This window comes from Hydra viridissima, unplaced genomic scaffold (assembly GCF_058129835.1).
Source record: "Hydra viridissima isolate aposymbiotic clone 2 unplaced genomic scaffold, HvirCarnegie_v1 scaffold_8, whole genome shotgun sequence".
In the NCBI taxonomy this organism is placed as follows: Eukaryota; Metazoa; Cnidaria; class Hydrozoa; order Anthoathecata; family Hydridae; genus Hydra; species Hydra viridissima.
In genome coordinates this window covers 8,928,246-8,944,162 of record NW_028324307.1, presented here as the reverse complement: position 1 = coordinate 8,944,162, position 15,917 = coordinate 8,928,246, and the positions used below count along the sequence as shown (strand labels likewise).

The 15,917-nt window shown below is 31.8% G+C and overlaps 1 protein-coding gene across 16 annotated transcripts in view; it reads right to left on the bottom strand.

Annotated features, from left to right (window-relative positions):
- Positions 1–9,565: 9,565 nt before the first annotated feature.
- Positions 9,566–15,917, bottom strand: part of LOC145186483 (uncharacterized) — a 37,961-nt gene continuing 31,609 nt past the window's right edge. For 3 of the 16 annotated variants that reach the window (XM_090095490.1, XM_090095492.1, XM_090095491.1), the window contains 8 exons: positions 15,475–15,542; positions 13,934–14,365; positions 11,967–12,071; positions 10,671–10,815; positions 10,350–10,553; positions 10,176–10,244; positions 9,884–10,086; positions 9,566–9,724 (listed from right to left, as the gene is read on the bottom strand). In XM_090095490.1, coding sequence (XP_089951616.1) covers positions 9,608–9,724; positions 9,884–10,086; positions 10,176–10,244; positions 10,350–10,553; positions 10,671–10,815; positions 11,967–12,071; positions 13,934–14,365; positions 15,475–15,542 — 1,343 coding nt within the window. In that variant the 3' untranslated portion in view covers positions 9,566–9,607. Of the gene's footprint in view, positions 9,725–9,883; positions 10,087–10,175; positions 10,245–10,349; positions 10,554–10,670; positions 10,816–10,843; positions 10,984–11,934; positions 12,072–13,929; positions 14,366–15,474; positions 15,543–15,917 lie in introns of those variants that run through there. The other 13 variants (XR_016454859.1, XR_016454867.1, XR_016454858.1 and 10 more) reach the window with 12 other exon arrangements.

The window sequence follows — 15,917 nt, the reverse complement described above, 5'->3', positions numbered from 1 at the left end:
TTTCAATTTGCTGTCCTGATAATTCGTAAGTGACGTCGCTGAACAAATACATGATGGCGTTGTTTACCAGAGCAATTTGGTCTGCTGCTGCGTAAGCTGTTCCGTTTGCTTTTTTCAGAACCCCTTCGACGAGGATGTAAGCATCAGACGGAACTGTTTGCACAGACTGGCAATCAATCTCAAAAACGATCGATCCTGAAGAATTTAAATCGAGATTTGTTGGAAGGTACTCGAAAAAATCAACTTTTTCAATACCGGTGTCGTACACAGGCTTTTCATCAATTCTTAATCTGTCGGTGTTTATCATTTTTTTAAAATGAGAAAAAAAATTTTATGTCATTTTTGATTCGTCAAAAAAAATCACGCAATCAAAAGCCTGCTCCCCATTTTGACCAGATCTTGGATTCTGGAAGCGTTCTTTTTTGTCATTTTCTTTTTTACTTGAATGGACGAACCAAACATTTTTTTATGCAGCTCTTCCATCGGATTAATAGATGCATACTGATTCACGTTTGCCGCTTCGTTTAAAATCGTGCTGGTCAATTGGTTTGGATTCACCGTCCCTGTCTTGGCGTAAACTTTTTCAATCGCTTTTTTTCCTTTGTCGATTGCAACGTCTTTGGCTGTTAATATGGCTGAAGATGCCAATTCTTTTCCGGCAGATTTGGCGGCGGTGATCGCTTCTCTTCCAATTTCGCTTGCTGCTGCTTTTCTTAATAAGTGAAGAGACGATCTCGATGCGTTTGAAGCTATCATTCTCCTCAAAAAATTTTTAAACGTGTCCACGATTCCTCCACCTCAGATGACGTTCTTTTTTATATATCTTCTGTTGTTCAGAATAAGCATTTTTAAAATGAGAAAATATTTTTTTAATTTACCATCGTGTTTCACGACTCGATGTATTTTTGAATCGATCGGTATTGCTCTTCGTTGATTTCCCCCTGTCTCAAAAGCTCGTCACAAATGGCAACAGCTTCGTTTCTCGATGCGATATTTCCAGCATGACCCGCGGCGATGCTCAAGCTAAGTCTTTGCACAAGAGCATTTGGATCGCTCGGAAGAATGATCACTCCACGACCTTTTATTCCCCTCGTTTTTGTGTAATTTCTTTCCCAAAATTTTGAAACAATCTTATCCCACTTTTCGCTTCTCGAAGCTTTTGATACGGTTGGTTTCCCTTCTCTCTCCATTGCATGCGTTTCGACCAGTATTTTTTCATAATTTTCAAAGTCCTCGTTTGTTACCTTTGTTATAACAGGCCTGGATCTTGTGATCAACTCCCAAAAACCTATTGTCCCATTGTACTTTTCTCCATCAATAATGATGTCGTTTTCATCGATAAAAATTTCTTTGTTTCCAATAAACATTTTTCCGCGTTCTTTTGCGTGAATTCCAAAAACTCTGTCTGCAGAAAATTTTTTGGCTGCGTATTTTGACAAATATTCCAATGCTATATTTCCAACATTCATTTTTCCAAAAGTTTTTTCAGCACTTTTTAAACTTTCAGAAGGCGTCTCGCTTTCTGGGTAAGTCAAAGCCAGTGGAGTGTTTCCAACCTCTTTGTATGCGATGCTCTTTATCTCGTTTTTCACTTTTTCGTTGCTTTCGATGAGCGGCTTAAAAAACTTGGACGAATCAGTCTGATAATTTGCATCTGAAATGTTCGCGATAAGGCTCTCATTGTAAATTTTTTCCCTGTTGGCTATATAACTTTTTACAATCTCATCTCTCTTTTTTGGGTCATGTATTTTAAAGAATTCCATTTTTTTAAAATACTGAGAAAAAAACTTAAACAAAAAAAAAAACTCGTTTGTGTTTTTGTTTATTCTCTTACGAATCCGTCAAAAAAATTTTAATTTTTTTGAAAAAGGTTGTTAAATGCTTTAATGGCTTCTTCTCTTCCTTTTTGGATCAGTGACTCTTTAGCCAATTCATCAATGCTGCTTTTTGTTTTTGTTCGGATTTCTTCGGTCATGGTTTTAAATTTTTGAAGCTCGCTGAAAATTAATTCGTATTCGGAATCGCTCACAAATCCGTCCATGAGAGATTTTGAAATGTGATCGCTTATCGTGTTCAATTTTGACTCGGAAAGAACTTTTAATTTTTCATGCTTTTCAGCCCTCAACATCATTTTTTTGTTTTGGTGATTTCCGAAAATGGACAAAGCCCCCATTCCAACCGCAATCCCCTAAATTTTTTCAGTGTTTTTTATTATCTTCATCTTTTTAACAAAGACAGATTTTTTTTAATTCGAATCGATGTGATTTATTTTGCAAAGCTTTTCACCTTTTTTGACTATGACGTCATTGATGCTGTTATTGCTTACATCCAAAACAATGTCGTCTAAAGACTCTGATAAAATAACATCGTTTTTGTAAAAGTTCAATTGATCGCTTATTTTATTCATCAAAGTGACGACAGCAATTCTTTTGTCAAAATTCAACCCAACGGACAACGATATTGTCGTGTGAGAAAGAGCAGCAAATTTAATGACTTTCTGAACAAAAATCTCATGATGTCCGTTTATGTTGAAACAATTTGGATGAGCCAAATTTTTTTTTACCACAATAATATTTTCCGAATTTTTCTTTTTCAACCCTTTGATTATTTCCACCAAATTTTCCAACTCTTTGATTCTTTCCACTAAATTTTCCAAATCTTTGAATCTTTCCAACTCTTTGATTCTTTCCAACTCTTTGATTTTCTCATCCATATGTCCCAAATACAATTTCGAAATTTCCAAATTCGAATCAATGTGTTTTTCTGCTGAGACAACATTTCTAAAAAACTTGTGAGGGGCATGCATTTTTTAATATGAAAAGAAAATGTTTTAACTCATTTTATTTTTATTTTTTTTCTTAGTGTTTTCACATTTCTTCGTCAGATTCCATTTCTCCCAAATCCAAGTCATCTTGCAACAAAAAATTGATTACTTCGGCGTGACCGAAAAAAGAGGCTATATGGAGAGGAGTCCAGTTATTTAATTCTCGCGCGTTGACGTCGGCTCCGTTTTCAATTAAAATTTTTACAACTTCAGCATGACCGTTTTGAGATGAAATGTGCAGCGGCGTTCTTTTATTTTCACCTTGCGCGTTGACGTCGGCTCCGTTTTGCAACAACAATCGAACAATTTTAATATAACCATAATAAGATGCCAAGTGCAATGGCGTCCAGTCGTTTTTATCTTGCGCGTTTACATTAGCTCCATTTTGCAACAAAAATTCGACTACTTTTACATCACCGTGATAAGATGCTGTGTACAGCATCGTCCATTTTTCATCGTTTGACTCGTTTACATCAACTCCGTTTTGCAACAAAAATTTGGCAGCGTCAAGTCTAGCAATTTCCGATGCCTCGTGCAATAACGTCCATTCGTTTTCAATCGTCATCTTTTTTATATGAAAAGAAAATTTTTTTAACTCATTTTTTTTTCTTTTTTTTTCTTAGTGTTTTTCTTTATCAGATTCAGGCTCATCAGATTCAGACTCATCAGATTCAGACCCATCCGTAATAGTAACGTGCATCGGCGTCATGTTTGCATCACAACGTGCGTTGACGTCGGCTCCGTTTTCAATTAAAATTTTCATGACGTCAAGATAACCTTTTTCCGTAGCAAAGTGCAACGGCGTCCAGTTTTTTTTCATCTCGAGCGTTGACGTCGGCTCCGTTTTCAATTAAAATTTTTACAACTTCGGCATGACCGTTTTGAGATGCTAAGTGCAGCGGCGTTCTTTTATTTTTATCTCGCGCGTCGACCTCGTCTCCGTTTTCATTTTGTGTATCAACATCGTTATGAAATTTTTGATAAGCCAAATCGTGAAGGTATTCTGCATAGTCCACTCGGTCCACCGGATTGGGCCCTGCAAAAATCATTCCTTGAAGATTTATATTTTTTGAAAAATTTTCAATCGTCATCTTTTTTATATGAAAAGAAAATTTTTTTAACTCATTTTATTTTTTTAATTTTTCTTCGTGTTTTCACATTTCTTCGTCAGATTCCGTTTCTCCTAAATCCAAATCGTCACCCATGATGCTTTGAACTGAAGGTGCATTTTTTGCAATGACCACTTCTGGAATTCTAACCTGAATGGACTCGATCTGCGACCCGACAAAAACACCCTCAATTTTCAAAGAGGCAACGGCGTAGCACTTTTGTCGAACATATTCCAAAGGATTCACTTTAACAAACTCTTTTGTTTTCTTTTTGAAAAACAAAGAAGAAACTTCAATGTTTTTTTCTCTTTTCTTTGTAAACAATTTTCCGAAAAAAATGGGCGCTGCGTTTGAATTATCTGATTTGTTTTTAAAAATGGACAAATCCTCCGTTGTTATTTTTTTCGTTCTTCCTCCTTTTTTCAAAGTGGGAATCATTTCCTTGACTTTATCGCGAAGAAATTTTGATATTTTTTCAGTCGCCTCGATAAATTTTTTTTCTTTTTCGTTCATTCCGTTTTTTTCGTTGAAACCGAGAAAGGACATGGAATATCCCTCCAGTTAGTTCGTTCCAAAACTGCAATTTTCAAACACACCCAGAGAAAACAAAACGGGGGTTCTTAAAATAAAAGGACCTTTTCCAGAGGGGTACTCATAAAAAAGTGGAATCTTTTGGTACTGAATTGGTTTGGTTGCGGAATAAATTTCTCCAACCGATAATTTGCTCTCGTCAAAATTTTCAATTGTAACAAAATTCATCTTTTTAAAAAGAAAAGAAAATTTTTTTATATCATTTTTTCAAACGGATCAATTCTTTATTATCCACCCATGAGTTGAACGAGTCTGGATATCCTTTCCATTTGACCAATGATTTGCTTTTTGTTCGGCGAATTATTTTTTCAATTCTAAATAATTCTTGATGCGTCTTTTGCATTTCCTGTTCGTAAAAAGTTCCTTGAATTTCTTCACCGGTGGCGTCAGCGATTTTATACGTAGGTGGATCCGTTCGCTGAATTTTTGACACGGTAAAAACCTCCTCGGTCCATCTCGGCGTGTACCCTTTTTCAAAATTGGTCTTCTTTTTTGTTATCCTCACTTTGTCTCTTATTAAAAATTTCGGTTCTGGTCTTTCTTTTTGTATCTTTCCATTCAGGTTCATCCAGACCATATTTTTATTCTTTTTCTCGCTGGCTTCAACTGGAGTCATTTTTATGGACGAGTGTTTTGTGTTGTTATAATTTTTTACCATTTCATCCAAAACGTCAATATATTTATTGGTGCTGTTGGCTGAAAAATATTTAAACATTTTTTCTTTCATCGTTCTGTTCCATCGCTCGACGACACAGCTTTTTTCCTCGTTTTCAGTAGAATATAATTGAACACCCAACGCTTTCACGTGCTTGTTGTAAAATTCTTTTCCTTTGTCCACCCACATTTTTACACATTTTCTTTCACCAAAAATCTTTTTCAACGCTTCAGCCACTTCAAAACCCGTTTTGCTTTTCAACGGAACGATCCACCCATACTTTAAAAAAACGTCAATCACCATGAACAAATATTTTGCACCATTGTTGAATTTTGAAAACGATTGCATGTCAACCAAATCGGCAGCCCATATTTCATCAATGTCGTTCACAAACACTTTTCTTTTTTTAAAATGGCGAATGACCAGTTTGTGAAGCTCCTCTGCAAGCTTATCCGTCCATTTCAGAGACACCCAGTCCGAATTTGGCTTTGGCTTTGATGATTGAAGCGATAAGTTTTCTTTCGTTTATTTCTTTTTGAGTGGGGTTTGGAATGGAGTTCATTTCTTCAAGCATCATTTGATCTGCCAAATTTCTACTTTGAACGTCGTTTAAATATTTATAGGCTAAATCGTGGTGGTACGCTGCACTGTCAACTCGGTCCACTGGTTTGCTCCACTCTTGGTACATGTCGGTGGATGTGAGCCTTTTGTCCAAGTTTGTACCAGGCCCTGCAAAATTCATTCCTGGAACGTACATTTCTCCTGGAAATTTTGCCCACGGAAGCTTTATTTTTTTTGAAAAATTGTTAATCGATTAGACCAAGTCTCCCCCTTTTGTTGCCGAAGAAGTAAATTGACATTTTGTCGTTCCGCAAGAGTCGCAAGTCCCTTTTAGCATTTTTCTGTTGTTTTTTGAGATTTCGTTTCTCAAATGGATCGTTTCTGTTTTCCTTTTACATTTGACGCAGTACATTTTTTTATTTTAAATAAATATTTTTAAATTAAAAAAAATGGAAGTAACCGATTTGTCATGGAATATTGGGAAAAACAAAAGGAACAACAACGAACTTTTACCAAGAAGCGTTCGAGGAATCATCGTTGGAAAATCAGGTTGTGGAAAAACAACGCTCCTTCTAAATTTGCTGTTAAAACCTGGATGGTTAGATTACAACCATTTACAAGTTTATGGAAAATCTCTTTTCCAACCCGAGTACAAAATACTGAAAAGTTCGTTCGAAAAAAAATTACCAAAAAATATTATTCTCGATTTGTTCAAGGTACAAAAAGATATTGAAAAATTAAATTTAAACCCTAAATGCGTCATTGATGACCTTTCAAAATATTATTCCGAGGACATGGAGTGTCAATTTTTCGAAACGTCTGACGATGTGCCTGAACCACATTTATGAAGATCACGTTTCGAGCGACATGTCAATAGAAGTTTTCAAAAAATTTTGCGATGATTGCTGGTCTGAGCCTAACGGATTTGTTGTTATCGATTTATCGTCAAAAAAATGCGAGGGAAAATACCGATTTGGACTTGACATTTTTGGTGCACCAAAAGAATCCATTTTTTGTGCACCGAAAGAATCCATTTTTTGTTTACCAAAAGAATCCATTTAAAAAAAAATTTCGTCCATTTAAAAAAATGTCAGGCATAATCATCGATGTGGATGGAACATCCAACGTAATAATAACAGAATTTTTGGACAAAATTGTTTTTGAAAAAGGGAAAACTTATGAGATGGCTTTTCTCAACAATTATTTGCAAAAAACCGTCTCAAACACATTCAAAAATTACGCGTCTCAAAGCGCAAGCTACGTTGCCGCAAATAAAATCAGCTACTCCCCCGAAAACATCAAAATTGGATCCTATTCAAACACTTTAAATTCAACCATCAAACTTGGATTAAATTATTTGATGGATTTGAACGTGGAAAACAGCATCGCCTCGCTTTTGGGTTTCACAAAAAGACAATTAGACTCCAATTCCGAATACGAGTCAGACGACATTGTCAGAATTACGAACGCCAACACGATCAGAATCGTCAACAACGTTATCGGGTCGGCATACATCAACGGCTCGCAATTAAATTGCATTTACTCCTTTTACCCCGCTGTGGGTCCTGGTTTTAAAATCATCGAAAGACCCACCCATTTGGTTTACTTCCCCGTCAAAGTACCAGAAATTTCCACGATGATCACACGCGTTGTCGATCAAAACGGAAATTTAATCAACTTTCGCGGAGAGGACATCACGATCCGTTATCACATTTGAGAAATGAAATAAATATTTTTTCCGTCATTTAAAAAAATGAGCAAATATATCAGTGTAAAATTAAATGTGTCTCAGGGACAGATCGAAAAAATAAAAAAATCAATCATTGAAGGAAAACCCGCGAGCATCCGTATTTCAAAAGATAATTTACACGGAAACGACGTTTTACTTTTAACAGAAAGCCAACATCGAAAAATTGTGGACGCTCTCAATCGAGGAGTTGGAGTCACCATAAAAATGAGCAAAACTCAATTGGAACACAACGCAAAAGTAAAAGGAGGATTTCTTGGTGCTCTTTTACCTTTATTGGGAAGGGTTGCAGCTAAAGCCGCCCCAGTTTTTGCTAAGGCCGCTTTGGGCGGTGTTGCCTCTTCTCTTGGTTCCAATATGATCGACAAAATTGTAGGAAATGGAATAAAAGCAGAAGGAGGATTTCTTCCTTTTCTTTTACCTTTATTGGGAGCTCTTGCGCCCACTCAAAAGCAATGGAAAAGGAATGAAAATTGCTACATACAAAGGAGACGGACTTTTTTTAACACCCTGGGTCACAGGAAGCTCACTCAAAGATGGATTTTACTTCAAAAGAGATGGAAAATATGTACCTATCCTATCTTGATTGCTTCTCGGACAAAACTCCCCATTCTCAAGAATCCTTTGTAAAAAACTTTTTTGAGCTAAATAATTTTCTTGGCATAATAAAATGAACGAAAAAACTAGAATATTGCGAAATGAGGATGAAAAAATTAGAAGTATAAAAACACTTGACCAAATTGAATATTTAATGAGCAAAGGAGTAGGATGGAGTGAAATTGAAATGTACAAATCAATTCTCGAACAAAAACAAAAACAAGAACAAAGAAAAAAAGAAATTTTTCGGGCAAAATTTAAACACCTTTACAAAAATTAAATTTTTTTTCATTACGCGTTATCACGTCATGAAAAAATAAAACGTTTTCTCGTCGTCGTCGGGAATTTTTCTCCCAGAAAAAATTTTTCAACCCTCGTTGAAAAATTTTTTCTGGGAGAAAAATTCCCGACGACGACGAGAAATGATTTTTTGAGAAATGATTTTTTTCATCATCGTTGTGATTTATCAAAAAATTCACAACGATGATGAAAAAAATCATTTCTCACAAAAAAAATTTCAACCCGCGATTATACAAAAATTTCATAACGGCGATGAAAAATGGTTTTGTCCCAGAACTCCCCTTTTCTAGTGGTCAGGTGGTCAGAACCTCGATGTAACCGAAGACCTTATCTTACAAGATATAATTTCCAAACTAAGTTAGGCCGTTGCATAAAATCCTAGATTTGAGGCCTTAACCATTTTTAAACAAATTATATTGGAACTAGTGCGTAAAGCCTTACGAACTGTTCTCTTACAAACCGGTAAGTTCAGTGTAGACTTGACCTTAGACAGTGGAATATGAAGCTAGTTTTACAGTACTCTGCTTATCTCTGGCTATTAGCTTTAATATTTTCGGCTTCCATTTGGCGGTGTCTTAGTTTTTTGGATTTTTTAAGTAATTTTTTTTCACCACATTTTAGGATCTAACGAGCCTATTTGTAATTTCTCTGATTGATACCGTTTCCTGTCTGTAACTTTTAATGATTCCTTTATCCTTTTATCCAACACACTTCCTTTTGACATTATGAAGCAATTTACTTGAATTTATCCACTTAAATTTAGCTGACTAAACAAACATTTCCTGTGTTTATTTTGTATGATTTCTAAATCTTAGAAAATAAACACAGGGAGTGTTTGAAACAAAGTTATCATTTTTATATAAATTGATTTTTAGCTCAGACAATACATGAGCTCCTGAAGATCTGTAAATTTTCCTTGAGGTTGTCGAATTCCTAATGTTTCAAGTTTTTTTGAAATATTGTCACCTCAAGTACGTGAATGTGGCTCAAATGAGCCTAAAATCCTCAGAGAATACATGCAATACATGTACAATACATGAGCTTTACAATATCATGAGGCTATTTTAGGTCAAACTTAACACTTGTTAACAATAAGAATAAGAATGAGAATATCAATAACAATAATAGTTATAACAATAATAGTAATAAAAATTAATAAAATAATAACAACAAGAATAATAATAATAGTAATTATCATTATTATGATAAAAATCTGATACACTTCAGGCTGCGCATGGAATATGATCTCTAATTTCGGCCATCTCATTATTTACTTTCTTGACCGCTCTGACATCATGTTCGGACATATCGTCGTTTTTAAAGAAATTCTTAACAAGAACCTATGACAAAAATATTACTAATAATAATGAAAGAGAAAAAAAAGAAAAAATACAAATTAAACTGAAAAGAGTCATTCATTCATTTAATTTTCGTGAGAAAGTGAACGACTTTTTAGTTTGATCGAGGATTACAAACTTAATCGAGGACATCAAACTTACTTTGTACGCCGTATCGAAGCGTCTTCCTTCAACGGACTTCTTCGCAACGTTTTTGGTGGCAAGCTCCAACATTTCTAAAAAGTCGTCTATTGTGTGGTTTTTTTTCAGTATTTGACGTTCCACTGAAAGACGAGCTTTAGATATGACCCTCTTCTTCATTTGAGTTAAATCACGATCAAAGTTTTTCATACGAGCAAGATGAGCTTAAAGTAAAGATTATTTACGCAAACTTACAAAACAACAAACTCGCAGATATACAAAAGGAGCAACAAACAACAAGAGTCAAAATTACCATTTCTGTGTTTTCTGAAAAATCTCAACAGATCTTCTTGCTCGTCCAAAGTACAATTTTCTTGCTTACCTAATAATTCATTGTTTATTAAGAATGATTGAAAATCGACATCATCAAATTTTTTAAATAAATTTTTAAGCCAATTTAATTATAGAATGATAAAAAAAGACGTACAATACTCAATTGCTGATTTCTCCATTTCGTTCATATTATAGCTAAATAGTTTGTTTTCACGTCGTAACAAGCGTTTTTCGGCGTTTATGTTGCTCTGCATGGTTTGAAAACGGCGTGATATTTGCAAAAAGTTCTTGGCTAAAGTCCTTCTCAGCAGACACTCATTTTTCTGATCTGACAGTTCTTCATACAATGAATCAACATCTAATGTGAAAAGCAAACTGAATAACTCTTTTTTAACAAAAAAAGACATGAAGTTGGCGATAAATCTTTAAAACGAAAATTTATAATCAAAATAACAATTTATAAACATAAAAGTACCAATAGGTATTATTGTTCTTTCTTCAATGTTGGTTTTTGTCGCAGGGTAGATAGTATTAAATATGTCATCGGCAGCAAAGTTAGGGAGGTCGTTATACATTTGGCGGCGTACCTCTGTCAGTGTCCATTTTTTAATGATATTGTCCTAAAGAATTAAAAAAGTAAAAAGCAAAAATAAAATAGTGGACATTTTCAGCTCTTTTCTAAAACCCCTTCTTTTGACTTTACATTCAGAACAATTTTAGCAACCATCGATTACCGAAGAGATCAAAACATTTTTTTCGAGGGTTTGCAGAACTCAAATCTTTTAGAACTAAATGTAAATATTTCAAAACGATTGAATTAGTAACAGAACAAAAAAGAAGGAATTAGTTACAGAAAGATTAATTTTTGGATTACACCTGGCAATTCTTAACTGGAAGAATTAATAACAGGTAGAATTCTAAACTTGTAGAATTTTTACCTAGTAGAATTTCTTAATCGGAAGAATTTTTCACTATGGCATTATTTCTAAAAAATATTTAACGGAATCAAAACAGTGTTTATTCGAGTCCAGAAACCCTCATTTCTTGTGACTACATCTACTTTAAAACACACCTCTGGTTAACCTTGCCAATTTGAAAAAATTCAGCAGTTGAAGGAGAATCCTTTTCTTTTAGCGAACCAGTTTTTATTGTGACTCGGTTTTAAAAGTTTTTCAAGAAGTAAAAATAAGATAACTTTGTAATTGCAGTTACCAACCTTATCAAAATATGCCCTCGATTTTTGCCATTTTTTCAGGTTGCTTTAGAAATATATATCTGATTTTAGTAACGAACAGAAGTCGTGCGCCAAGAAGTTCAAGATATCAAAACTCATTCATGTAAGGCTCTTTTGTCTTTTTTTGTGTCGTCATTTGTAATACACATTGGATTGTTTTGTTTAAGATTATTTGGTATTGCTGTTTTACAGTGTTTTACAGGCCAACAGCCGCAGTTGGCTGGGATTTACTTCTTTTATTGTAATGCTTCGCCCTAAGAGTTTTTCTTTAATGAATTAATTTGCTCAGTTAACTAAATTAGGCTAAAACCTCCGACAAAAAGTTAGTTCCTTTGGAGTTTCAATTTTCTAAAGGCTAAAACCTCCGACAAAAAGTTAGTTCCTTTGGAGTTTCAATTTTCTAAGGATTTTGATCAAAGCCAAGAGGTTTGCAGCTTTAGAATTAGTATGCTGAAATTTACCAGAATTACATCAACAAATCAGAGAAAAACTAAAAGAAAAGAACCTTTTTTTGCCATTAATAAGTTTTTCTGCTACCTTTTTGCTACCATCTTTTTCATCAGCATCTTCATTTACAGCTGATTTTATTTCTCCATCCATTTTGTTAATGTTTTCTTCAGATTCTTTGTATTCCTTTTCTAGCTGTGAGAATAACGCAGAATTAAATTTTAAAAAACTAAAATGATAAAGTTAGAAAATCAAAAAAAGACATCACTAAAAAAAAGGAAGAAACAATTAGAAAAATTATGCATATAATAATAAAAAGGAATTCATGTAAATTTGTCCATATAGTTTTTAGAAAGTAGAGTGCAACAGAATTTATTGGTTGCACTCTATCTTCTAGAGTACAAATATAACTCCAAACATTAGTAAAAATACTTTACTTTAATTAGTTTAATAGTACTTCAGAATTTTAAAACACACTTATAGCAATAAAAATAGCTAAAAGGGGAGGAAGTATTCCTTTCTAGTGCTGCTGTTTTTTCTCCAGACAGTGCTCAATTATATTCCAGAAAAAAACTTTACATAAAATTCTTTTCAAAAATGAATGCAAAAATAAACTTTAAGAAAAGATAAAAAACTGCTACCTTCTTCAATTCTTGTTGTTGACGAGTCAATAACAAAAAACAAACAAAAAAATTGACAGAATTCCAGGAAAAGTAAAATATTTGGAAATAGGACTTAAATGTAAATTATATATATATATATATATATATATATATATATATATATATATATATATATATATATATATATATATATATATATATATATATATATATATATATATATATATATATATATATATATATATATATATATATGTTAATAAAAAAAACATCAAATAATACGAATTCTCTAAATACAAATATTAATTTATGATGAAATTTTCGCTGGATTATGGTTACCAGCATCATCAGCTCGATAAATTTATTTATCGAGCTGATGATGCTGGTAACCATAATCCAGCGAAAATTTCATCATAAATTAATATTTGTATTTAGAGAATTCGTATTATTTGATGTTTTTTTATTAACATAACATACACTCTTATACAAGATGTCAACATTCAAATCATATATATATATATATATATATATATATATATATATATATATATATATATATATATATATATATATATATATATATATATATATATAATTTAAATAAAAAAATGCCCAAAAATAAAAAATAATTATAAATTTAACAATACATTCTTTCAAATATCAATTGCACATTCACAGCTTCTTTACCTAAACATACTCTTCAATGAAACCTTGATAAGCCTTGGGGCTTATCAAGACGAATGTTTGTGTTAAGGTTTTAGATGCTAAGAAAATTAAACATTTAAACTCTTCTTCATATCATATTTCAAAAGGCTAATAATATAGTATAGCTTTCCATGGGTGAAGTTTGATAATAATTGTTACTTTGTCATTTTTGTCGAAAGTGATTGTATTTCTATTAATAATTCATATTTTCTTGCTATCTTTATTTTAAGTAAAGATAGCAAGAAAATATGAATTATCAATAGAAATACAATCACTTTCAATCAGCAATATTTAGATTGTGGCAATTTAAATACTCAATGGGACAAAGTGCAATGAAAATTCTACTTCCATGATATGGGATAATTTAAAATAGGAGAAAAAGCTGGAAATTTAATCAGTTAAAAATGATAAGGACATCAATGAACTACATCTGCTGCTGAATACAGAATTGCTACTACTAATAAAAGAAATAAACTGCTTTTTTACATTTTTTTAATACTTTTTATTTATTTTTTTACTGTCCAAGACACTACAACTTGATGAAACTATTTCATAAAATTGTAATAATATTAAAAACTCAAAATTTTTAAGTTTGTTTATTTAAATAGTAAGCATGATTTAAAAAAAAGTTAATCAAGCTAAAAAAATTTTTGTTAAAAAGCTCTACAAAAGTCGTTTAAAAAAAAAAATTAAAATCATCAATATTATCTATTTTGAAACACCACTTACATGAACAGTTTTTTGTTCTTCCTCTTTCATCTTACTCATTGCAGTTTTTATTTGATCAGTAACATTAGATGCCCCAGGATAAAGTATATCAGTTACAGCTTTTCCAATTGTTTTGGCAAAACTAAAATCAAGACATGCTTCTATTTCAACTGCTTTATTGGATTTTCCAAGAAGTGTCACATTAACATTTATACCAAAACAACCCTTAGCTGCCTTTTTAAGGGAAGTTTCAAAACAAGCATGATGAATTTCTATTATATTTTTTGTAATGTAGTTGGCAATATCTTTTGCTACTTGCAAACCAGCACTAATACTTTTTTGAGCTGATTTGAAAACATTTTCGAACCGATCAATAAAAGACTTTGCCTTAGTGAGTATGTATTTTACACCCTGCACAAGTTTTTCCAAACCTTTATATACCAAGTCTCGAATCTTTGAAAGAGATACAAATAATCATTTGAAAATGATTTTTAAGACAAATATTTCTTCATAATACTAAAACTTCAAAAAAATTTTCTTTCTGATTAGTTTTATGGTATCAGCAGTTGTAATTTAAAACATTAACTAAGTTATAGAATGATATCACAAAATATTTTGAATAGGAACAAAAATTTTCAAAGATATTAGAGATGTACTGAGGGAATTCATGAGAACTGGAAAAAGTTAAGTTGTTGTAAAAATTTATAAGAAACAATTTTTAATATCAAGCCAAAAATTTACAGTTGGGCTGCTGGTCAAATAAAAAGATTGACTATGCTTAAGAGTGTAAATTTACTAGATGGTCTGTCTTGTAATAATAACCATTAATTTCAGCTTTTAACAATGCAAGATCAACAATTTTATAAACAGCTGAAGTGAATTAAATTAACAATGATTAAATTGATAAAAGTGAAATATGATTTAATTAAATTGATAAAAGTGAAATATGATTTGATTAAATTGATAATAATGAATTATGATTTGTTGTAATAATTAACAATGGCTCAATGAATAAATTAATAAAATGATTAGTCTATTATTAAAGAAACTGAGTTAAGAGACTATTTAACACTTTTCAAAGTGTAGACTTAACCTATATTTGTTGAAGTATAATTGGATCGAAGAATAAAACAGAGTTTTAAACATCTAAAGTTTTTAACTTTGTATTTAAGGTAAAATAGACATAGAATTAACAAGTATTTTACAAATATTATAAACTGTTGTTAAATATTTTATAATCCAATTAACAAAAATACCAATTTGCTTTATCAACTGTTTGATTGTATATAGAAACATTTTGAAATATTTTGAAATATTTATACATTATTAGAATTATTAATATTACAGAGAGAAATATTTGTAAAGAAACATTTAGAGGTATTTAAAGATCTTTTAAGTTTTGAGAAGATTAGCATCAACAAGACATCTTTTACTGAAAGAGAAATGATGTTGTAATTGGAGGTGTTAACTAATGCTGAAGGTTTATTTTAAAAGGTGGCTGCTGTTAATCAGATGCCGAAAAAAAATTCTAATAATACTAACAATTATTATAAACAACATACCACTTGCTTTGCTAACTTCTTTTTAACTTTGTTTTTTAAATAAACCAATCGAGCCTTACACTTTACCCCTAAAAGTTGTAAAGAAATTTTTAATCTAATAATCAAATTTAAAAAAAAAAAAACTTGATTCTTCAGAGTACTGCTAATTATGTTAAAGAGCTTTAAGTCAACTTTTTTTATTCTTCTATTTAGGTACAATATCTAATCATACTCTTACCTTAGTTAAAATACTTAAAACTAAAACAAAATATGACCTGAAACAGTTTATCTTACTGTTTTTGTTTACTAAAAAAACTGACTTTCTATTTTATTTTTCTAGTTTAAACATCTTTTAATGAAATATTTATAGAACAATGGTTTTAAAGAAACTAGTTTTGAACTTAATAAAATATTCATGTTGATGGGGACCACTCACCACTTTTTATTGAATATCTTATAATAAT